Raw genomic sequence first — 24,109 nt, 5'->3', positions numbered from 1 at the left:
GATATATTTAGTTGTGGTGGAGAATCCAGGTACTGATAGAGTAAAATCACACATGATATACTTAGTTGTGGTGGAGAATCCAGGTACTGATAGAGTAAAACCACACATGATACACACCAACCAACATATTGTTAGTAAATGTTGCATTGTGTGTGTTTTCAAATTTCCTCACACATGTTACATTAGGTGTTTGATGATCATGAGATAATCAACCAAGTGAAAATTAAATTGAAACTCTCAGTAGTATAATTTGTGAGTCAGACAAACATATTCACATCCATGAAATTCTGAAAGGTGGTACTAAAGATAAGTGTTTGTGAACACCCCTTCTGGATCCTCAAACTTTTTATTCTAAACTTAAGCCAAAGTCTTTTGACATTTTCACGGCGATAGAATTTTCATCATTTCAAAGTGTTTCCAAAAAGCGTAGTCGCGGGATGTATGGTGACAGAGTTTCATTTATATGTATACATAGTGTGATGTAAGCCCTATCTGGTGGGGTTCAGGGAGTGAAGCTCTTGGAATCTGTTATAGGATTCAGGGAACGAACCTCTTGGAATCTGTTAAGGGGTTCAGGGAGTAAACCTCTTGGAAGATGTCATTGGAGTCCATGCATGGAGTGAACCTATCAAAACCTGCTGTGGGGATCCAGGGAGGGAAGACCTCGGAAGCTGTCGTGTGGGTTCAGGGAGTTCTAACTAGAACTACAAAGGATCTCTTAAAATAAGTTTCCTACTTTAAAAATATTGACAGAAAATAGTAATAACATCTCTGAAGAGTCTAAAACAGGGTGCAGGTTACAGACCCAATAAGCATGATTTATTGATCCCCCTACCGATACATATTTCATCATTTTACGGTCGCAGCGAGTACATGTAGCTCAGTGGTTGAGCGTTCGCTTCGTAATCGGGAGGTCGTAGGTTGGAGCCCCGCTTGTGCCAAACCCAAGACATTAAATAGGTAGTAAATTGTTCCTTCACCCAACGCTCGGCATTCAGAGTGAGAGTCACGGGTCTTTCGGACATGACCAGTCCCGTGTTGCGACAGGCGTTGGCACGATAAAGAACCCTCAATGCTACGACCAGTGAGCGCTAAGTATATATCCAAATTTGTGGTATTTCATTTACAGCTGGTGACGTCTCAATATGAGTGAAAAATTCTCAACGGGACACAAAACTATCAATCAATCAATTTTATAGTGTTGTCAATACATGTACTATAGTCGCTCTGTGGGTTACTTATTCCGACATTTTATCTCTTACAAACAAAATGATAGTGAACATGGGTTCTTCCGCAAGGCGTGTGTTGTATATAGAAACTGGTATAATGCTTCCTATGAGAAACTGGTATAATGCTTCCTATGAGAAACTGGTATAATGCTTCCTATGAGAAACTGGTATAATTCTTCCTATGAGAAACTGGTATAATTCTTCCTATGATAATGAAGTTACATACCTTGATAAGTCATCGCATATGTATCTGTTTGCATAATATTAATATCTACCGTGTTAAAAGTACTTTTCTTTACTTAAAAAATAAATTGCATAAAACTTATCGATTAATCTACCTAACGCCGTTTCATGAACGGCAGTGCGCCACCATGGTGCCCTTCAGACCGGTCGCGGTAAAGCGTTCGTATCTTAACCGGGAGGTCGTGAGTTCGAGACCCGCTCATGCCAGGGCCTCGTCAAACCTAAGATATTTATGGCAAGCCTTTTTACTATTTATTCGAGAAATAAGATATCTCTTTAGATTAAAGAGATATCTCTTTAAAATAAAAGATATCTCTTAATCTTAAAGGGACTGATTCACGATTTTACCCAAAATTTTCTTTTTCATTTTTAATGATCAAAATCTACCGTCTGATGTGTTTGAAAGATTTCAAATGAAAATTAAGGTTAATCATCATCACAGAAGCTCATTTTAGAGAGTTTACTATTTGTTTTGTAAACAAAGATTGCGGTATGCTATTGTTTACGAAATTTTCAAAAGAAATGGATATCGATCTAAGTTTATTATATCTTTCACATTTCAAGCATTTTGGGGGTAAAATGTGCCATCTAAAAGTTAAAATTTGTGACAATGCAAAATTAAGATGAATTATATTACAAAATCAATAATTCACTTGTTTGTTTGTTTACATAAAAATACTCGAGTCTTTGTTTACATAACACCTATCTAAGGCTAAAATATTGCTTTCATTCTTGCATTCAGAAGGTCAAAATTTTGGCTGTCAACATTACATGAGTTATATTTTTAATGTTTAACATCAAAAATGAAAAATATTTTTATCAAAAATCGTGAACCAGTCCCTTTAAGAGATATCTCTCTAAATAAGAGATATCTCTTTCACTTAGAGAGATATCTCTTTCACTTAAAGAGATATCTCTTTACTTTTAGAGATATCTCATACACTTAAAGAGATATCTCTTTCAATTTAAGAGATATCTCTTTCACTTTGAGAGATATCTCTTATACTTTAAGAGATATCTCTTTCACTTAGAAAGATATCTCTTTCACTTAAAGAGATATTTCTTTTACTTTGAGAGATATCTCCTTCACTTAAAGAGATATTTCTCTAAGAATTCCTAGAGAGATATCTCTCAAAGTATAAGAGATATATTTTTAATCGTTGAAAAAGAGATATCTCTCAAAGAGAAAGAGATATCTCTTTCCAATATTTTTATTAGTTTGAATACTTAAGTAATTCTCCCTAAAACGGAAGCCCGCCAAAACAAATCTTACAATGATGGCTGGGGTGTTGCTAAAACGCGGAACGGAAAATATATTATGCAATAATGTTATGAGGAGGTCAACATTTTGCAAAATCAAAGAGCTTATTTTGAATAAGGAATGCAGAAATTACAGAGAGAACAGGAAGTCATCCTCAGAATCCACCATTTCATATTGATACCTCATACTAATGCATTATTATGTATTTTTACACGGTGTGTTTTGTGGATGAATGTATCAACAGACGCTTGCTTAATATTTTATATAGTAAGTTTTAATAAAAATATTAAGCAAGCGCCTGTTGGCACCATCTTTTCCCCCGGCTTTGTCACCCCCCCCCCCCCCCCCTAAGATTTTGACAGTATTATGTTTCACAAATGAAGAAAAAATAAATAAGGTAACATACTGAAAAAGACTTGAATTATAATTCAACCTCTTTCAGATTATATTACTTTATTCTGGCTGGTATGGTAAGAAAAGATTTTATGAGCCTATCCAATGAATAAAAGGTACACCCCCTCCCCCCCGAAAACAACATTGTAAAAGATAAAATAATTTTTTGAACAATTTTCCCCAAACATAGCCTTTTTAAATCGAACGTGCTTTTAATCGAATTACATATGTTTATAAGATAACTGAATTTGAATTTAGTTCTACACCTGGTACAATATACATTCATGTATCACATCAAATTTTAAAGCGAGCGAGTCCGGTGAAGAAAAGTTTTTCCTCATTTGGGATGAATCTATGTGAAAGTTCGTACTTTTACCGATATCCTGCGGAGTAGTGTTGAAACTGAAAAGATACAACAGGAAAGAAAGATTGAAACAAAACCAATGTTAACCAGGGTGAAGTTTACGACCAGTAGTAAGAGGAATTAACAGATTTATTTCATAATATATGAATAGCTAAAAAGCTAACACAGAATTTATGCTTGAATGGAATTAAAAGTCATCTCATTATTAATCCAAATGTTAAGCTATACAAGTATTTAGTTTAAAAATTAACTGCCAGAAGTCCTCCCTATTTAGGATTGGAGAGCTCCGGTTACTAAGTTTCCTGTTAGTTAAAAAATGATAAATCAAACAAAAGATGTTTAACTTGTTGACTAAATAGGATGGATCATGAATTATTATTGTGTTATACATATCACACTCCTTGTTGTAAGTACACACTTACACGGTATTATGTGTAAATACGTGTACATGTGTGTTAATGACGTTTTGCCACCGGGGGGGGGGGGGTTGGGTTATAAACCACGTGTGTTCTTTTCATTCTCTACCCATAGGTGTCACTGCTCGCTAACACCTCTGTCATTGCCGAAATTTCGAAATTCTTGTAAAATGCCTTGTAAATTCTTATGCTAGCGTTTAAGTAAATTCGATTAATCAATTTCTGATGCAAAATTTTAAGATAAAGTTGTTTTATCGCTTGTAAACAATTCCCAAATTGTTGATTTTAATCAAAATGAACCCCCCCCCCCCTCCGATTTTTACCGTTATCTTATCTACATTAATCATTCTAATTCTTAAATTCCGTTTCGTTTTCCGTTCCGCGTTTTAGCAACACCCTGATGGCTGCAATCCCGTGGAAAGATTTTGCCTTTTACCGCATGTGAAATGTATACATTTAAAGGTAACAAAAAACAAAGACAATAAATTGATGAAATATGCGAGCTAGACTATATTTCGCCTTTCGGCAACTTAACAATGTTACGTACCCCAACCACCTCTTCAACCTTTCCCGCCATTTGTACACTAGAAGTATTTTGCTTGATTAAAAAATAAGGTTACATCATTTCAATGACAATGCAACAGGGAGAAGTCATTATGATCACCGGGAGGAAAAATCTAAAGAGATATCTCTTTAGATTAAAGAGATATCTCTTTTTGAAAATTTAAAGAGATATCTCTCTAACTTAAAGATATATCTCTTTTTACATTGATAGAGAGATATCTCTTTATGCTAGAGAGATATCTCTTTCTCTTTGAAAGATATCTCTTTAGCTTTGAGAGATATCTCTCAAAGAGAAAGAGATATCTCCCAAGCGTAAAAAGATATCTCTCTAACTTACAGAGATATCTCTTTAACTATAAGAGATATCTCTCTTATTTAAAGAGATATCTTATTTTACGAATAAATAGTAAAAGGGCTTGCCATAGATATTAACATAGACAGTGATTGCTCCTTCGCCAAACGCTCGGCATTTAGAAGTGAGAATCACGGATCTTTCGGACATAACCGGTCTCGTGTTGCGGCAGGCGTTGGCATGATAAAGAACCCTCATTGTTACAGCCTTGAGCGCTAACTAAGCATGTCTAAATTTGTGGTACTTCACCTACAGCTGGTGAAGTCTAAAAACTTCGATGGGATGTAAAACAAATAAACAAAATGACAGTATTAGTACAAAGCAAATTATTTTTAATGACTGCTAAAGTCAACATCGAAATCATTCTTATGCAAGACTCCTAATGCAACTCAGTTATCATCCTCATTTTGGTCAAATGGCTAGTCCACTGTAAGCATCAAGTTTTGCCACCATTTTCATTCTTCTTTTAAATACAAAGGAAAGACCCCCCCCCCCCCCAATTTTTCTTCTAGAACACATCCGGCGCAGGCTTAAACAAACTTCATATATTTATCTTTCCAGTGTAGGCCTAAACATGTCATAGAAAATCTCTGTTCAAGCTGTGCTCTAATTAAGTTTTGAACGAATAACGTTCACAAATATCCCGCTTTTTCACTTGAAATGACTAAATACCCAAAACAACTTATGAAAACGGTCTTTTATATGAAATAAAAGAAGCCTTAAGAGTCCAAAACTCTTTTTGTATCTTTTATTTTTGCAAAATTCACAAATCTTTACTTAAAAACTCATAGAAAAACCATTGCTCAAAATTTGAAATCCCTCAAAACGGTCTTTTTATCGGTGCATCTCCTGTATTACACTGTAATTTAAATTGTTGTTTGATCAAATCCCACTTAAACATTGCAAAATCCTACTTCATTTGATGCCTCCAAAATCTTGGGTAGCCTATAAAATGCCTAAAGTTAACCAACTTTAATGATTCAATGCAAAAATAAATATACACTTAGAAAAGGGGAGATGGAGTGAAAAAAAACCTGTGAATTCAGTTCATTCTTGTAGAAATAGTGCATTATTGAACAATCCAATGCATCAGGGCCTATACCACAAGAAATCAGTTCATGGAGGAGCTAAATCTACTGATTTGTTAGGTTAGGTTCTCAATAGGAAAACACAACTACTACAATGTGATATAAACTTTATTTACAAAATCACATTCATAACAATTTTACCAGATAATTCAAAACTTTCCCATGCATAAATCTCTTCAGTTTTTATACATTAACATATTGAATGTGTAAAAAAAAATCACTTTGATAAAAAATCCTAAATACTAAATATTCAAAACATACTGGATTTCATGTGCTGTGTATTTGTCATATTTTTTGCAATTTAATACTGTTTTAAAAAAACTTACTACCAAAACAAACAAACGACCCCACCCCCCCCAAAAAAAAACCAACACCAAAACACACACAGCTAGAGAAATAAATTAATCTTAGAAAAACCAAAGAAAACATAAAAGAACCAAACAAACATTAACTTTAAAAATAAAATTCAAACCTGGATAGTAACTACTGATGGCACTATCAACTGTTCAGATAAATAATCTGCAAAGCACCAATTTTCAACACCCCATGTCTCAATACATCTTCTTTACCACAGAGTTTAAAGAAGGGGAAATCTGAACTAAACTACATATGTTTGACAAGAAGCTCATGGACCACAATGCTCACCTGAATCACTCAGAAATATGGGGCCCTTGTCAAAGACTCCAAACCGAGTTGCAGTAATGGTGTGACGGAACTACATTGTACATGAATTGGTCACTCTTCGGATTTTTTTAATAATTTTTTTCTATCTGTTTTTTTTGTAAGATAAAACTTGTTAACTCTATTGTAGCCTCACTCTGAACCTAAAGACAAAGGTTTGAAGAAACCTGAATCTATACACTACATCAAGATGTATGCACACTGATTTGACAAATTATAGTCTGGGTCTTTATTAAATCCACCAACATCCAGATGTAAAATTTGCATCCCATGGCCCAAGTCTCAGAACTAGATTTTCAATGATTTTATGAAGATACAAGTGACATTCTTGTAAAGTTTGGTTCCAATTGGCCTCAAGTTTAAGAAGACAGAATTACTGAAGAAAGAATAAAAGTTTACAAAAGCCCACAACATGCAACACTATGTAAATAGCTATTTGACATTAATATTAACTCACAAAGAGCTGGCAGAAACACTTAAATCAGTACAGTTCAACAACACTGATGGGAAATAAAAATGAAAAATCCAGAAAAAAATTGGGTTCACAATAATGACTATTACATGTAGCACCAATACAAAAATTAAATCACAACATTGTGTTTACTATATTATACATAAATCAGATATATTCTTCATATAACAAACAACCACAATACAATTAATGTTTTGACAATATGGGAAGTTTTTTGACAAGTCAGTGAAAAGATTTTTAAGCCAGAAGACAAACATATCCCCAAGATGCTGTGAAAACAACAGCCATGATGCATACATCAATTTAATACTCGAGTTCTCTGAAAATCAATATATAGGGACCTAAGACATAAAAATAATCAAAAATAAAATTACATTTAAAAAATGTACAAAATGTATATAGGATCCACAATTCTTAATTTTGTATAATATAATAAACCACAAGGTAAAATAACCCACACTATAATGATTATCTATGCTCCAGTTCAAAAATGAGGACAACCAAGATTAAAATCAATATATAGGCTGGTTTCAAAATATAACCAAAATCGGGCTTGTTTTTTGGGGGGGTGGGGGAGAGGAGGTGTCCTTCTTTTTTCATTTCATCACTGTTAGACTATCAAATTACAGAAGCCACCTAATCAGTCAGCCCTTGAATGTCTTAATTTACAGGTTTTAAGAAATTCAAAAGTTTGCAGTCCAGTGTTTTTCATACATATGAAGTTACTCCTTATTCAGGCTATTCCCCCTCACAGAAGTTGTCACAAATTCCCAAAACGGTGCCAAAATTTTCCAAGGAGAATAAATGAATAAAGCTTTATCTCAACTCATGAAAATAGGATCTTCAAAAGAAAAATATTGGACAATAACAGGATGTTTTCCTCATTTAATCAAGTGTTTTTAGAACTTTGAATAATGTCAACTTAATGATGTGCATGCAGGTCTTGTTGCATAACGAATTTGAAGCATTATGTGACAAGCTCGCAAAACAAAGCTATGGTTATGAAAATCTATAGTTACCGGTATATTACATGTGTGTAATTTTTCAAACATGAACATGATGAAAGAATTCAACATTAAAAAATTCCCCAAATCCAAAAGTGTTTAATATGATTTTTCCAAAAACAATAGGGCATAGTGTAGCTTTTAAAATTTGAGTGAAAAATATTTCTGTCCTACACAACCAATATGGACACAGGAAGTAAAGCTTATAGATTCAGTTTTATCCTTTTAGTATGTAAGCATGAATAAAATAAATTAAGAACTGAGAGATTCTTACAAACAAAATACTCAATATACATGATCCTCATCCACGTACTTCAAGTTGAATATCACGTCCTCCTCTGTATAATATGTATACAAATCACACATCTTACAAATATAAATTGCAGCTGAAAAATGAATCATAACCTTTCTTTATTATCACTAACAGATAAAATTTAAATATTTTGTTATGCGTTTCCTAAAAATTGATTTTCTTGATTTGGCCATATTTTGGTGACAAACTCAGTTCTGATGCCATGAGTCATATATAACAACCCTAGTTTGGTCACCACAAGGTCATTCAAATATACATTTTAAATATACTTTTTCAAAGCCATTATTACATGTCAAGTCCACCTTGTGCCACTTCTTGTTATTGATGTCAAGAACTATTGACTACTTTCTGTTGAACATGTCAATCAGTATTCATGTTTATTACAGGAAAAAAAATATTTAAAAAAATAACCCACTTTGTGAAAAACATTGGCTTTTCTAAAAATGACATACTGGGATATCCGTAAAAGATAAATGTGTTATAAAAACATGAATCTTACTCACAAAGTTGCCCAAAATTTTCAAAAAGAAAACCAGTACAAAATTCTGTCCCTTTTTGTTAAATTATCAAAGTTTCAAAACCCTAGGGAAAATATCACAGACATCTTTCTATGATTAACAAATATCAACTTGGGCATGAATTACATATTCTCTTTCCTATTAAGTAAACATTCTTAAAAAATTGAAAGATATTTTATGGGACCAAATTAGACACTTGCCATATAAGGCTCTCTGTCTTTTATAACAAAACGATTGCCACATATTTTGATTATAAACTGTTTACGACACATAACCATACACAGGTCTAAGGTCTGTAAGACTTGAACTTCAGTGAAAGACTATTGATGCAGAACCTCTGTCCTGTGGGTGCCGGCCCGTCACTGAAAACATGGCCCAGATGTGCGTCACACTGTTAAGAAAAACTGCTAATATGAACAATAATGAATGTGAGATTGTAAAACAAAATGACCATGGGCCACAACACCAACCTGAGTCACCTTGCTCATACATAGATCATCTTTAATCTCGAATACTTTAAAATGTGAAAACCCTATTATTTCGTTCAGTGACCTTGGGGTAAAGTGATGACAAACTATCTTCTGAAAGCAACATTTGTGCCAAGTATAATAATAGCAGACAGAGTATAATGATAGTGGACAGAGTAAAATGATAGTGGACAGAGTATAGTGATAGTGGACAGAGTTTAATGATAGCAGACAGAGTATAATGATAGTGGACAGAGTATAATGATAGTGGACAGAGTTTAATGATAGCAGACAGAGTATAATGATAGCAGACAGAGTATAATGATAGTGGACAGAGTTTAATGATAGCAGACAGAGTATAATGATAGTGGACAGAGTATAATGATAGTGGACAGAGTTTAATGATAGCAGACAGAGTATAATGATAGCAGACAGAGTATAATGATAGCGGACAGAGTATAATGATAGTGGACAGACAAGTATAATGATAGTGGACAGAGTATAATGATAGTGGACAGACAAGTATAATGATAGTGGACAGAGTATAATGATAGTGGACAGAGTATAATGATAGTGGACAGACAAGTATAATGATAATGGACAGAGTATAATGATAGTGGACAGAGTATAATGATAGTGGACAGAGTATAATGATAGTGGACAGAGTATAATGATAGTGGACAGAGTATAATGATAGTGGACAGACAAGTATAATGATAGTGGACAGACAAGTATAATGATAGTGGACAGAGTATAATGATAGTGGACAGAGTATAATGATAGTGGACAGAGTATAATGATAGTGGACAGACAAGTATAATGATAGTGGACAGAGTTTAATGATAGTGGACAGAGTTTAATGATAGCAGACAGAGTATAATGATAGTGGACAGAGTATAATGATAGTGGACAGAGTATAATGATAGCAGACAGAGTATAATGATAATGGACAAAGTATAATGATAGTGGACAGACAAGTATAATGATAGTGGACAGAGAATAATGATAGTGGACAGAGTATAATGATAGTGGACAGAGTATAATGATAGTGGACAGACAAGTATAATGATAGTGGACAGAGTATAATGATAGTGGACAGAGTATAATGATAGTGGACAGAGTATAATGATAGCAGACAGAGTATAATGATAGTGGACAGAGTTTAATGATAACGGACAGACAAGTATAATGATAATGGACAGAGTATAATGATAGCAGACAGAGTTTAATGATAGCGGATAGAGTATAATGATAGTGGACAGACAAGAATACTGATGGTGGACAGACAAGGTAATCCCTACAGGTATAATCGTAAAGATTGATGATGTAAAGTTTCGTAAAGTTTCAGTGGTGGAGCTCAAATAGTACTTGAAATATTGCAAAGAAAACTGAAATATCAAGGCCCAAACATCTGGACACTATTTGATATCATAAACCAAGTTTTACCCACCCACGCACCCCCATCCCCATTTTTAATGCACCATCACTATGTAAATGATTAGGCATTAAGGTATAGAAATCCTGTGGGGATCCGGGTTAGAAAAATAATAGGTCCTTGTCGTAAGAGTCACTAAATGGGACGGTCTTTCGGATGAGGCTGCAAAAACTGAGGCCCCATGTCACACAATAAAGATCTCTCCCTGCTCAAAGGCCATAAGCGCTGAGCATAGATCTAAATTTTGAAGCACTTCACCGGCAATGATTATGTCTCCATATGAGTGAAAAATTCTTGAGTGGATCATTAAACAATATACAACCAACTATTGAAAAATCATCATCAAACTACACATGCATATACAAATATCCCCCGATTTTTATATCTTGACCTTCTATATAACCTTGATCTCATATTGCTAGATACCTAGTTGCAATAATGTAGCCCTCTCAAGGCTTTTTGGGGGGGGGGGGGGGGGGAGGAGACAGGGTTAAAGACGAGTGTCAGTTGAGTCGATGGCTTAGGTCCGATACAAACATGCTCTGAAAATTTCCCTTAAATGTCAAGTAACGTTAAGCTACTGAAAAAAATTTTACAAAGAAAAACCTTCATTCGTAAACTAGCAAATAGTTTTAAATTTCTTCTCTGGAGTTCATTAAACAATTAGCAATGCATTATATTGACATTTCTACACAGTAGGGGTGTGTATTGCTCAAGATTTTCCGATATGATACGATATTTTCTTATGCGATATCCAATATATTGGATTTACAATGTAGTTAAGCATTTTCTGAAGTAAAATATCAAAATAATAAAAAAAAAAATGAAGTAGTTTAATATTTTTTATTTCATAACAAAACAATGACAATTAAAGTCTGAGGAAACACCAATGTCACAATGTAAAAGCGGGTATTAAACAATCTCTCACCAGAGGGCGTTACGCTACGACCCAGTGAGTAGCGCGCCCTCTGGTGAGAGAATGGTCTGAGGAATCGTGTTCCTGTTAGAAGCCGTTTTTAAATTATAAACTTCAATCCCGACTATCAAAAGGGCTATTTTTAAACCCAACATTATATCGTATCGTATCATCGAAACACCGTATTGTATATCGCTGGACAGGCGGATACCGGTGCATTTCGATATATCGATATATTGATTCACCCCTACTACACAGTGAATGAAAAATTTACACAAATGACCTGCTCTCTCAAATCATGAATAACATTTAATTGTTTCCACCCAATTAAGACTGTGTGCATGCTAAACTTACATTTTTACATATAACCTCTGTGCGAACCATTCCAATACTGTTGTCAGGACGACGCAAAATGTTGGAAGTCAATTCATTTCCATCTACACTTCCGTACGCCTCGGTGAAAGAAGGCCAACCACAATGTGAGTCGAACTTTGCGTTAGAACTGTCCATAAATGATCAACATATACATTTTGTTTTTACTGACAGGTTCTAATTACATGTAGTTGAAATGTGTTATAACAAAATGATACATTTCGCATGGATCACATGAAAAGGAATACTTAATGCTAAAGCTCTTTTCCTTACCTAAAAAGCTCCACATCACAACAGATGCAGTGATAAGTGCCTTTCTCAAAATGATTCAAATAATTTCCACTGAAAGGCTGCAACAAAACAAAACATCATTAAAATGAAATTTTTAAAATTCTTAAGAGAATATAAACTAACTCCAATAATGAGTACAGCATGGGCTAGTGACCTCTTTTGAAACAACTGATGTATTTGTAAATAGAGGAAATTTGAGAGTGGACAGTTGTAGGGCTGAAACGATTCACCGAATTATCAATACTGTTCAGTATAAACGCTCGATTCATTGCCTAGATTTTCGGTTCGATACGTTTATTACAAACGAGTTAAGTAAAATACATCAGGCTCACCCTGCACTTATTATTTTTACCTGCTTGAGGGACAAAATAACATAGAATAACATTCAGACAGTAGTTTGCTTGGAGTCTGACGAAAATAATAATGAACTTTATCAGTTTAAACTACAGAGCCAACAGGCATTTTACCATTTGGCAATTTGGAAACATTTTGCTTTTAAAATTATGATTGTGAATCTTGGTGATTAAATTGTTCTTCTGTAAATTGTATCGTATTGAAAGTGTTGAATAGTGGCATAAGTATTGCGATATGTATCGTATCGTGAAGGGGGTGTATTGTTTCAGTCCTAGACAGTTGTATGTTAATCAAAGAAACATTTAGAATCTTCCAAAACTCCTATTCAGCATTGAAAGATGTGACACCACTATCTACAAGATACAAGATATTTTATTGACCAATCAAGGGCCCTGGAAGGAATAGTTGACAAAAGAAGTATATTTTAAACATTATTTCTATAGGAACTCAACAATATTGCTCACAACATAATCATAATCAGGCATCATTGTCTCTATTGTTGATGATGAAATGTCATTATATATATATGGTAGATGTTAATAAATGTAGTGTGTATATCTTTATGTTACTTTTAAAGTCGTAGTACACGTGTATATATATGCATGCAAATAAAATGCTGACATATAAGACTTCTTCTAAGATCTGCCATCTTCAGCTCGAATATTTTTCGTGGCATCAAATTTTGCCCGTGTTTTGTGCAGCTGCTACACTCACACCAACAGTAGCACCGGGGTATCAACAATGGACATATCAGATAAAATTACAATCCAAATTTTGTTGGTGTAAATGTACAGAAACACTGCATCTTACTTCTTCAGTCTTTCTCTCTCTGGTAACAGCATACTGTTCCGCTGTGAGACGTTTCTCCCACTCGGCATCTGGAACTGTTCTAGGATTATCTGGGTCAACTTCCGTTGTGTAAACTGTTAAAATACATTTATTCAATTCTTTATAGGGACTGAAGCACAGGTATCTACGTGCTGTTAGCCATGTAAAATAAAATACTTGTATTGTATACTGTGTTAAATGGTATTATAATTGCAACATTCCTTTGTTTCTAGGGTGTAAAGAGTTTCTGATATATAAACAAATTTCTTTTATAGACAAAAGATTAAGAGGATTCAGTAAACTAGATACAGGAGTATTATATGATGTTTTTGAAAACTTTTTTCTTAGAAAAGACAATCAAGTAAAAAATGTTCATCATCAACACTGATCTTACAATGGTAACAAAATCTATTTTCTCTAGGAATGACAGGATAACAATATTGACCTGTTTCTATATTTAACTGATAGGCACTTAATATTCTTACTTTTGTAAGATAAGAGAGTAAGTTAATGACAGCAGAACTTCATTTTAGTCTTTACTAATTTTTATCTAGAATACTGCGTCAAATTCTTGTTACATCCAATAAATGCTCCTACTGGAACCAAATACTAATGCTGCATAGAGTATATGACCATAAGCGAGTCATCATTTTATTTTTTCATAAACCTATTTCAATAAAAACTTGTGATGTCATTTTTGTCCTATCTCCATAATTTAAATTATTTACTTGATTATGCACAATTGTCAATTTCCCCCCTATGATGCTATATAGCAAACTTATACAATGATCACAAATCTGTGTCCTAAAATTTCACTTCAGCATTTGGCATGTGATTGTTGGTGACATTATAAATTATTTAGATCTATATAAAATACAAATTGCATTGCAGTAAGTTTTGTTTTCTCAATTAAAAAAAGCATTTTCCCATGAAATATACAGTTAAAAATAAAACTTATGGCCAGATACTGTAGATTACATTTACAGATGTCTTGAGACCGATAGCCAAAATATATAGGTGAGGATGAGGAAATTCGAATTAGACTTACAGCGACACGTTGACTGGTGTACTGTCGAATCTGCATTGCAAATGGAGGTGTTCTTGCACCCTTTCAAGATTCTGAACTTGTTTAATTGTTGAACTCTTGATGCTGATCGCCAAAACACACGGACGGCACTCGACAGAGACATAATTCTACCTCAGAAATTGCGTCTGCACTGTTTATTTCCTTACGTCACGATCACGTCTCATGTACAATTATTAACCTTACTCGGGACACCTCGGTCGATATTTCATAAAGGGTATGGTAATCAGCCGAGATTATCCGAATGTTCGATCGGATTTGATGAATGACAACAAACCGCTTCTCACTGGTTTATCTCTGCCCCAAATAGAATCTCAGGTGAAAACTCATATGAACTTGTCATCATGATTCATTTATTTATTGTATCAATTGTCGTATTCATGAAATCAAATGCAATTTCGCACAAGTAGGTCATAATGCTCTTATTTAGGCCAATGTAAAATTTTGGATCCGCCACTTGCTTTACATCTTAAAAGTTACAATTTTGAAATTACAGTGATTTGTCAAATTACCCCTTATATATGAATCCAATTTTAATTACTCTCTCTCTCTCTCTCTCTCTCTCTCTCTCTCTCTGGTTATTTTTATGTACACTGTACATATGTAAATGTATATATATATATATATATATATATATATATATATATATATATATATATAATATTAACTAAGCCTATATTTTAAAAACTGTATTTTTACTGTTAATTACAAATTAATCACCGCTTAGAAGGAATTTGTTCAAAAAAGAATACTGGAGAATTATCCTCGATATGACAATTTGATTTAATTATATCAGACATACATATCACAGGCACTTGTTTCTGTAAATGACTTATGACCTCTGTATACTAATAACAACAGCTCGTGTTGTTATTAGTATACAGAGGTCATAATTTAAGTCATTTACAGAAACAAGTGCCTGTGATACATATGTATAATATGTAACGTTTAAATATGATATGATATGATTTATTGACCAATTATGGACCTACAAGGGGCAAATATACAAAGAACAGTTATGATTTAAGACATGTACATTAGAGACAGACATGCATAGCATACATTTATTTAACATTTAGTTTTGATTATAAATGTACAATACAATTTAGATTGATTGGAGTTATTGGTAACAACGATTGGGGACTGAAAAATATGACTAGATGTTGTGCATTTACATCACATGTACCATTGCTATAACATAAACATATTGATAATGTTTAGACAATATTAACTATACTTCTTCAACAAGAATTAACCTAATTGTGACCAGATATAGTGCAATATATGCACCACTGCAAATATATACATATGTGTATACCCACATAATAGTAATTAATGGTTACAGAACTGCAAAGGACACCAGGGGACGGTGCCGAAGAAGTGCATGTTAAATGGGATTACCCTGAGCCCAGTGCAGAACCGTAAACGAGTACGATACAGCCGAGTTTGGAACGGAAAATTTGAAAGGATGGGGTGGGGTGGGGGGTTAGTAAAAATAAAACAAGAGGCCCATGGGCCACATCGCTTAACTGAGTCACCTTGGCCTATATCTGAAGACTTTCCATATATATTTGCATGTAAAACCTTAGTCCCTATTATGGCCCCAACTACCCCTGGAGGCCACGAGTTTTGCAAACTTGAATCTACACTATGTCAGAAAGCTTTCATGTAAATGTCAACTTCTTTGGCCCTTGAGAAGAAGATTTTTAAAGATTTTCCCTATATTTGTATGGAAAACTTTGACACCCCTCCCCACGAGACGAGACAATGAGCATTTCCGACAGCGTTATATGGCATCAGCGCGCGCGCGTTATATGGCATCAATTTTAACAAGTGATAAATTACGACTTTCTCTAACGATTCATTCCAAATATGTTATGATATCCTTCCTTAGATATCAAGTCCAAAGGGGGGGGGGGGGGTCACAATTTGTAATTTTTGCCATTACGCATTTTTACGCCAAGGTTGTGGAAAGATTTGGTGTGCAAAAATTTTCAAAAATGACCAAATAAGCCGGTATGGGGTTATTTGAGTGTTTTAGTTGAATACACAAAAATCACGACCATGCCAAGAAATCCCGTCCGGTCTGAATTCATTGACTTCAATAGGACCATATTACATGCTGATTAATAGTAGCCGTCGCTTATCTCTTATTGCGGTCACTGCATGATTTATAACGGGTTTTCTACACCGGAGATTTTGCTAGGAATTTCTTGGCATGTGTAATTGTCAGTATAATGTACAAAGTAGGAAGATCAAAACTTGACTAGATGTTGTGCATTACATGTATTATTGCCATAGCACATGCACACACATTTAAAATAATGTAATTGTAAATTTATCACAAAACTGCAAAGGACACCTGGGGACGATGCTTAAGAATCTCTAAATATTGTTTTGATTAAAATTCTCCCCGAGTCCAAAACAGAAATGTAATTATAAAACAAAAGAATGCATATCAATCTTGGTAACAAGTTTGCAGAAGACACCAGGGGACTGTGCTTATACTCTGATTTATATTTCGAGATCGATGGATACTCAATCTAATTAAAATTAATTGATCCGCTCATCTGGACTCTACTATCGCTACACATAGGATTTGATCCCTTAGATGTGTAGCGATAGTAGATGAGCGGATCGTGGGATCTAATTAGTTTGATGGATGCTTGGGATTAGTTCTTGTCTTGTGTGGATTCAAGTTCGCGGTTAATCGTAACTCCGCGTAGGACTAGGATGGAGTAATAATATGAGGTAAATTTTATGTGGGACTAAAGAGGGTAAAAATCTTTTAGAAGATTTCGAAAAACAGCAGAGGGGGAAGTTGACTTGATCAGGTGAGCGTTGTAGCCCTCTTGTTAAATATTTCTTCTTTTTGCACTGTAACTCGATTACTATAAAAGTATTTATAAGACGAGCCAACATAGGATACGCTGAATGGGATTATACGCTGATGAAATGAATAAATCATCATCAAAGTTTAAATATAATATTTCTGTTTCTCTACTTTGAATGCATTTAATATTATTTTAGATTTTAAAATGACGTGTAGTTTTAAGGTTAACGATTTGCAAACGACTCTTAATCATGATATAAAGAATTGTATTTAAAAACATCCTAGATACATCGTCAACTTCTCATATTTATGTAGCAATATTCCATTATCACCTGCATATGATGTTATATCACTCAACTGATTCGATCCACAAGAGCTTGTTCTGCGTATAGTCAGTCTCAATCTAATTAAAATTAGATGTTAGATCCGCTCGCGTACTCGCATACATAATGTATGTGAGTACGCGAGCGGATCTAACATCTAATTTTAATTAGACTGAGTCAGTCTTTAAATCGAGGTAAGCTACTGACAAACAAGTTGATGGTACAGGGGTTTCAACAGTCTCGATTGAAGTCAGCATTTCACAAATTCTATGGTCGTTATAACGATCTAGTTCGTCAATACAACCTATCATTGGGTCAAATGCTGTCTGACGCGTTTCATACCGATTGTTAGACCGTTCTTGGCACACTGATTTTGACTACGGATAACTCCGTTTTCCTGATCAGGATATAAGGCTCACGGCGGGTGTGATCGGTCGACAGGGGATGCTTACTCCTCCTAGGCACCTGATCCCACCCCTGGTGTGTCCAGGGGTCCGTGTTTGCCCAACTATCTATTTTGCATTGCTTATAAGCGTTATGAGATTGATCACTGTTCGTTATCTTCGCCTTTCATAATGCAACATGTGAGAATTAAGGTCACTATTGCAACTTTATTTTCTGCATGAAAATCTTCAATTTATATCACGTAGTCGGAACCAGAAAATTTTCAAGGGAGGGTGGGTGGGTGGGTGTGGTTGCGACCTAAGTTTGTACCTTTTTCGCCCCAAAAGGGAAATTGAGAAATTGATGCCCTCAAAATGGGGGGATAACTATTCAAAATGAGTTTTGTTAAAGATAGTCAACCAAAAAGGGTGTGTGTTATGTTGCAACCCCAGTACCCCCCCCCCCACCCCCCACCCCCCCCCCCCCCCCGATCTGAATCAGCTGGATACAATATTTTTTTCATTCTATAGTAGTCTATATGTACAAATAAAATCATGGTAGGTTTCTGTCAAACGTCTGTGTCATGCATCTTGTAAAACGTAACGTTATTTTTTTCTTCACAAAGCAGATCGAGCTAAAATTCAAACTACAGTATGCAGGGAATGACAGACAGCGCACGTACAATAAAGATTGATATATACATTTGTTAGATTACCGATTGAGATTCACGAAAAGGAGGCCGAAATCGAGATGAACTTTCTTGAGGAGTCGTAGGTTGGTCACACAAAAATCTGTGAAAGACATCTGGAAAGTTAGAAAGATGATTTTTTTTAACGGAAGTTAAAAATGACTTTTATTTGTACATAAAGTAGACTCATAGAGAATGACAAAACTATCCAGCCGAGTCAGTGGTCTATCTAGAAAAATTAATAGGGGTGGGGGGTTACAGGGGTTGCATAATAATAACACACACGAAATTTTATTCTGGAAATATGATCGTGCAAATATTGATGCTAAATCTTTAAAAGATAATCAAATTTCTCTTGACCAGTGTTACGTACATTATCAAAGTCAAAATTGTGTACGTACAACAGTTCATGAAAGTTCATATTGCCTCTGTAAGCATATGCTGAATCTTTCTTCGTTCATCTTCACAATTCAAAGGTTCTTGATTCGTTACCTCACACTGCGAGGTAATGAATCAATAAACCCTGACTTGTGAACCTTTCTTTAATTTACTAATATTTTGATAGTGAATTGTAGCAATTTTGTTACGCTCATTTTCGTTAACGGTACTGGTGTTATATATAGTCCATGTGATAAATATGTTATTTGTGCTGTCTGTAAAAATTGATTAATAACCTAGTACTGTAGTCATTGGGACTTACTTCAGAGAAAATGATATCTCGATCTCTATCACGTCAAAATGTCATTATATATATCTACACTGTGTATATATATATATATATATATATATATATATATATATATATTATATATATATAACAAGTGCATTATAGATATACACAGTCGGCATACCAGTATCTACACGGACCTGTTTGTTATAAATTTCATGTAGCATGTTCTTCTTACCAAATACAGTATGTAACTATTTGTCGTTGTTTATAAAGACCCGATTGTGCAGTAATGCTCTAAAGGGTATATTTAAAAATACATATCTTCTGAACAATGCACGGTGTTTTTATTTGAAAGAGGTCAGAACATTTACACATTATTTTCCTTATATATTATCTCTCATTTCAGAGAAATACATAATTTTAACAACATGAAATTTGACATCACAAAACATTTATTTAAAAAATCATAAAGAAAATTGGCGACATGAAATTTCACTCTTGTAATATAAATCACGACCATTTCGTAAGTTTTACGAGATCTAATGGTATAGATACGAGTTCCCTGACAGTACTTGGCTGTTAAAATTCTCGTGAAATTTGAACCAGAAATCACAGGCCAGAAATTAAATTCAAGGTTTCATTTTAGAAAAAAGAATCAGGCTGCATTAATGACGTACATGTGCATATAAAATATTTATATTCCGTTACGCTACGACTCCAATATCTCAGGGGTTATAAGCATATGGAACAAATAACTAACATAGAGGCCTACTATGTAGTTTTACGAAAATATCAAAATTTCTAGTAAAGCCGGAAGCCAAGCGAGACGTACAGTACTTGGCCATAAGTAAGTTCCCAAGGAAAATTTCCACTATATATTTCATACAAAACCATATATTTTCAACAAAAAAAAATTCTGAACGCATTTCTTGTTCAATTTTGATGAAATAAGAAGCACTGATCTCAGAATTATTCACAGTATCACCTGATAATTTCATAATAATTATATAATAATCTATTGTAAAGATATGACAATTAAACAAAACATGAAGTTTAATTTGAGAGTACTTACTCTTTATGTACATGTTATATAAGTATGCGTAATTATGGAAATAAAAAAAATTAACATTATGAATAAAATGTTATCTCTCTGCAATATTTCATCGTAACATTGTTTAAAGACTTATAACAGTTACTTTCGACATTCTAAACAAAATGGTTTTTATTTCATCCACATAGAGGGAAAATTGGCTCCAAGAGAAGATTTTGAAAAAAAGATAGATTTACATGAAATATATATATATATATATATATATATATATATATATATATGTTATATTTAGAATAGATGGCTCTTCAGAACATAATAAGTAAATGGATTTTTGTTCATCAAGTTTGGTAAAATATTCTTTACTGTTTTTTCTATAGCATCACAAAAAAGATTTTCTTTCATCAACAAGCTTTTCACATTTACATGTGTAATGCATGTAGGCCTAAACACCACTTTTTCCTACGGATCGTGATCTTTTCAAACATCTATGAAGGCATGGCATACATGTAAAAATGTATTACTCACCGAGATGTACCTAACGTTTACGCCTTAACGGATATTTTTAGCTACGGTTTACGTTACTGTTCTATTTTTATCTCCTCAGAGAAACTTCCGGAGCTTTCCCGAATGTGGTGGCGCTGTAGTTGCCTCTGGAGGTTTTGAGAAACATCGAGAATAGAGGTTATAAAAAGATGGCAGGCAGACAATTATATCCAAATCCGTACAACAACTTGAACCACGACGATCTTCCACCGGGTTGGGAAATGCTGCACGATCACAATACAGGTTGGCCATATTTTATAGACCACAACACGAAATCGACGAGCTGGGAAGACCCTCGGTTAAGAATGGTAAGGATGCGATTTAATTGCCTCATCAGCCTTCCAGAGTTGAAATTAATGTGTAAAAGTTGTACAGATGGAAAAAATCAGACTAATGACAAGTGAAATCTTTAGCGGTATTGATTCAGATTGCATCGCTCTGATGTGAAAAATGAGACGCCTATATTGTTGAATTGTTACCCCCGGGGGTAGGGATGGGTGCTCGTAAAGATTTAATTCTATTTGTAACATGATAAATGCATTGAACGTGTCATTTGAATCACAGTTTCATTAAACGACAATCCCAATATATATAGTTTTAATCATTTATTTTTTAAAATTTCTTTGCAGAGACAACATATTTCTGGATATCCAGAGCATAATTCCCTTTTCTCCAGAGAAATTCCAGTGTTTCATGAAAATTCAAAACCACCAAAATGGACCCACCAAGCTGTCCACCGGGTTGGGTCCCCAGGACTTGGATCCCCTAAAAGGATGCAGTCTCCTGTTAGGGTAGGCTCACCGCAGAGAATGAGCCCACCTCCTAATTCTGCCACACCTCAACAAATGCCACAACCTTACCAGGGCGTGAGGGAAATCCCAGTACAACATGTGTCTTCCACCTCACAGAGTCAGCATCCAGATCTACAAGGCTATACCTTCTACAAAGGGAATCAAGGAGCAAACCAAGGGGGCTATCCTGAACAAGGATATCCTCCAGCATCACCGAGTCAAGGGAGTTATCCTTCATCGTCCCATGGAGGTTACCCACAACAACAGTATCAACAGATGCCCCAGCCTCAGATGCCAAACCAGCCTTCACAGCCAATACCAGTATATCATCAGACAGAGATGAAGTACCCTCCACAACAAACCGAGGCACAAGTGCCACCACATTCACAATATGGTGGATCCCATCAGCAGGTGCCACCTCAACAATACCCTGTCCCACCACAACACTTCCAGCCACCCCACCAGTATCAGTCCCCACCCCAACCAACAAATCAGGTCCCCCCTCCACAGCAACAGCAATATCGGGCCAAGTCACCACCCCAGGTCCGACGTGAAAATAAACCTACAGAACCTGTCAATATGAACATGTCTCAGCAAACTGCTGAGGTACCAAAAGAACAGGGAAGGCACAGCGAGAATAAAGAAACAAACCAAAACAGTACATCTAAATCTGAAGAACCTCCAATGGGTCCAGATCAAACGGACAGTGTTCCCACAGAGACGAGGAAAGTGCAGGAAAATATTTCTCTACAGAGGATAGAAAAAATAGTCAGTGAAACAAAACATATCATAGATAGAGTGAATTCATTTTCAGGAAAAAAGTCTGACAAAGAATATAAATATCTAGAGGAAATGTTGAATAGGGGTATTTTGAAATTGGACGGAATTGAGGCCGGTGATGACCAGGCTGTTCGACAGGCTCGACGCACAGCTGTGAAGGAATTTCAGTCGTATCTCGATCAGTTAGACCTCAAGGCTTTTGTAGAGGATGAACAGAAAACAACGGATGGCAGTGAATCTAAACAGGAGACAAGTAAGGAATGGATGGACACTTCACAGACACAATAATCAGGGTGGACTGAGTGCATGCTTTAAATATATATATACTTAGTGATAAGTATGTTGGTATGAATTGATTAATTTTTGTGCAAGTGCTTTCAAAGTTTTGTTGTTTTTGTTAATTTGTCTAGAGAGAGGTTGAGTGGTTATTTATTGAATGTTTTTATATCTCTATATATTTGTGTAATATAATATATCCGTGTTACAAAGGTTGCAATGCAATAAACAGTGTACTGAGAAAGGATGTGTAATTTTATTTACATATTGGGTTTTGTTAAACAGTGACTAGGATTCTAGATTATGGAGTTTCCAGGTTGGTTAGAAATCGGCAATTTTAGAACTGAGAGCAAAAATTTTATTTCAATGGTGTGATACATAACAATATTTTATGGGAAATTTTATGTCTGCCTACTAATGACATGCTTGGTTATCATGTGGAAAAGATTGGTCAATTTATTTTTTATTTTTAATGGAAGAGAAATTCTGGAAATCAAGGGCATTCAGAATGCTAACATGTTTACTATGAACTTTTTTTTTACTGTGATCAATTGCATCTTACAAGTCTAGTCAATGTCGTGTACTACTGAAGACAATTTATGTAGTATGTAATTTTAATTTTGGGTCGCACCTGATGAAAACTATGCAGAAATGTCTTATCAGAAATGCAACATTTATCATTTATTCTTTAATTTCCAAAGAAAAGTTATTATGTATATCATTCATGTTCAATGCAAAGGTTTATGGTTGCATTTACATACTTGTAGCATTCAGTAGAAAGCTTGCTAAAATACTGTTTAATAAAATTGTTTGAAATTATAGAATCCTACTTCTGATTTAAACTGTTTATTGTGATGTTCTACACCATATTCAGGGACGGACCCAAGCTTTAGCCTAATTATTCAGTAAAAGCACTGGCTACTTGGTGCCTTTCACTGCTCCATATATTAAAATTTGATCTGGTATTCATGCCTTTGAACCCTTAACAGCTGCTGCCAATGACTTTAAAGGGACTGGTTCACGATTTTTGAACAAAATGTCTTTTATTTTTTATGTGAAACATTAAAAATATAACTCATTTAATGTTGTCAGCCAATATTTTGACCTACTGAATGAAGAATAAAA

General features: G+C 34.6%; 2 protein-coding genes across 3 annotated transcripts; one reads left to right on the top strand and one right to left on the bottom strand.

Moving 5' to 3' along the window:
- Window positions 1–3,318: 3,318 nt before the first annotated feature.
- Window positions 3,319–14,838, bottom strand: LOC125645669 (methionine-R-sulfoxide reductase B2, mitochondrial-like). Of its 2 annotated transcripts, none has more exons than XM_048871349.2 (5): window positions 14,610–14,836; window positions 13,544–13,656; window positions 12,362–12,438; window positions 12,071–12,218; window positions 3,319–3,528 (listed from the first exon to the last, which is right to left on the bottom strand). In XM_048871349.2, exons 1-5 carry the CDS (start codon window positions 14,749–14,751, stop codon window positions 3,499–3,501), a joined length of 510 nt encoding a protein of 169 aa, XP_048727306.1. In that variant the 5' UTR covers window positions 14,752–14,836; the 3' UTR covers window positions 3,319–3,498. The 2 variants fall into 2 exon arrangements, with proteins under 2 accessions (XP_048727306.1, XP_048727305.1); XM_048871348.2 differs by lacking the exon at window positions 3,319–3,528 and adding an exon at window positions 6,005–9,289 and having other exon boundaries at window positions 14,610–14,838.
- Window positions 14,839–14,879: 41 nt separating this feature from the next.
- On the top strand, window positions 14,880–23,805 carry LOC125645668 (BAG family molecular chaperone regulator 3-like). The gene is made up of 3 exons (XM_048871345.2): window positions 14,880–14,963; window positions 21,199–21,445; window positions 21,767–23,805. Exons 2-3 carry the CDS (start codon window positions 21,287–21,289, stop codon window positions 22,994–22,996), a joined length of 1,389 nt encoding a protein of 462 aa, XP_048727302.2. The 5' UTR covers window positions 14,880–14,963; window positions 21,199–21,286; the 3' UTR covers window positions 22,997–23,805.
- Window positions 23,806–24,109: the final 304 nt, after the last annotated feature.

The sequence above is a fragment of the Ostrea edulis genome, chromosome 6, assembly GCF_947568905.1.
Source record: "Ostrea edulis chromosome 6, xbOstEdul1.1, whole genome shotgun sequence".
In the NCBI taxonomy this organism is placed as follows: Eukaryota; Metazoa; Mollusca; class Bivalvia; order Ostreida; family Ostreidae; genus Ostrea; species Ostrea edulis.
This window is presented reverse-complemented; position numbering and strand designations above follow the sequence as displayed.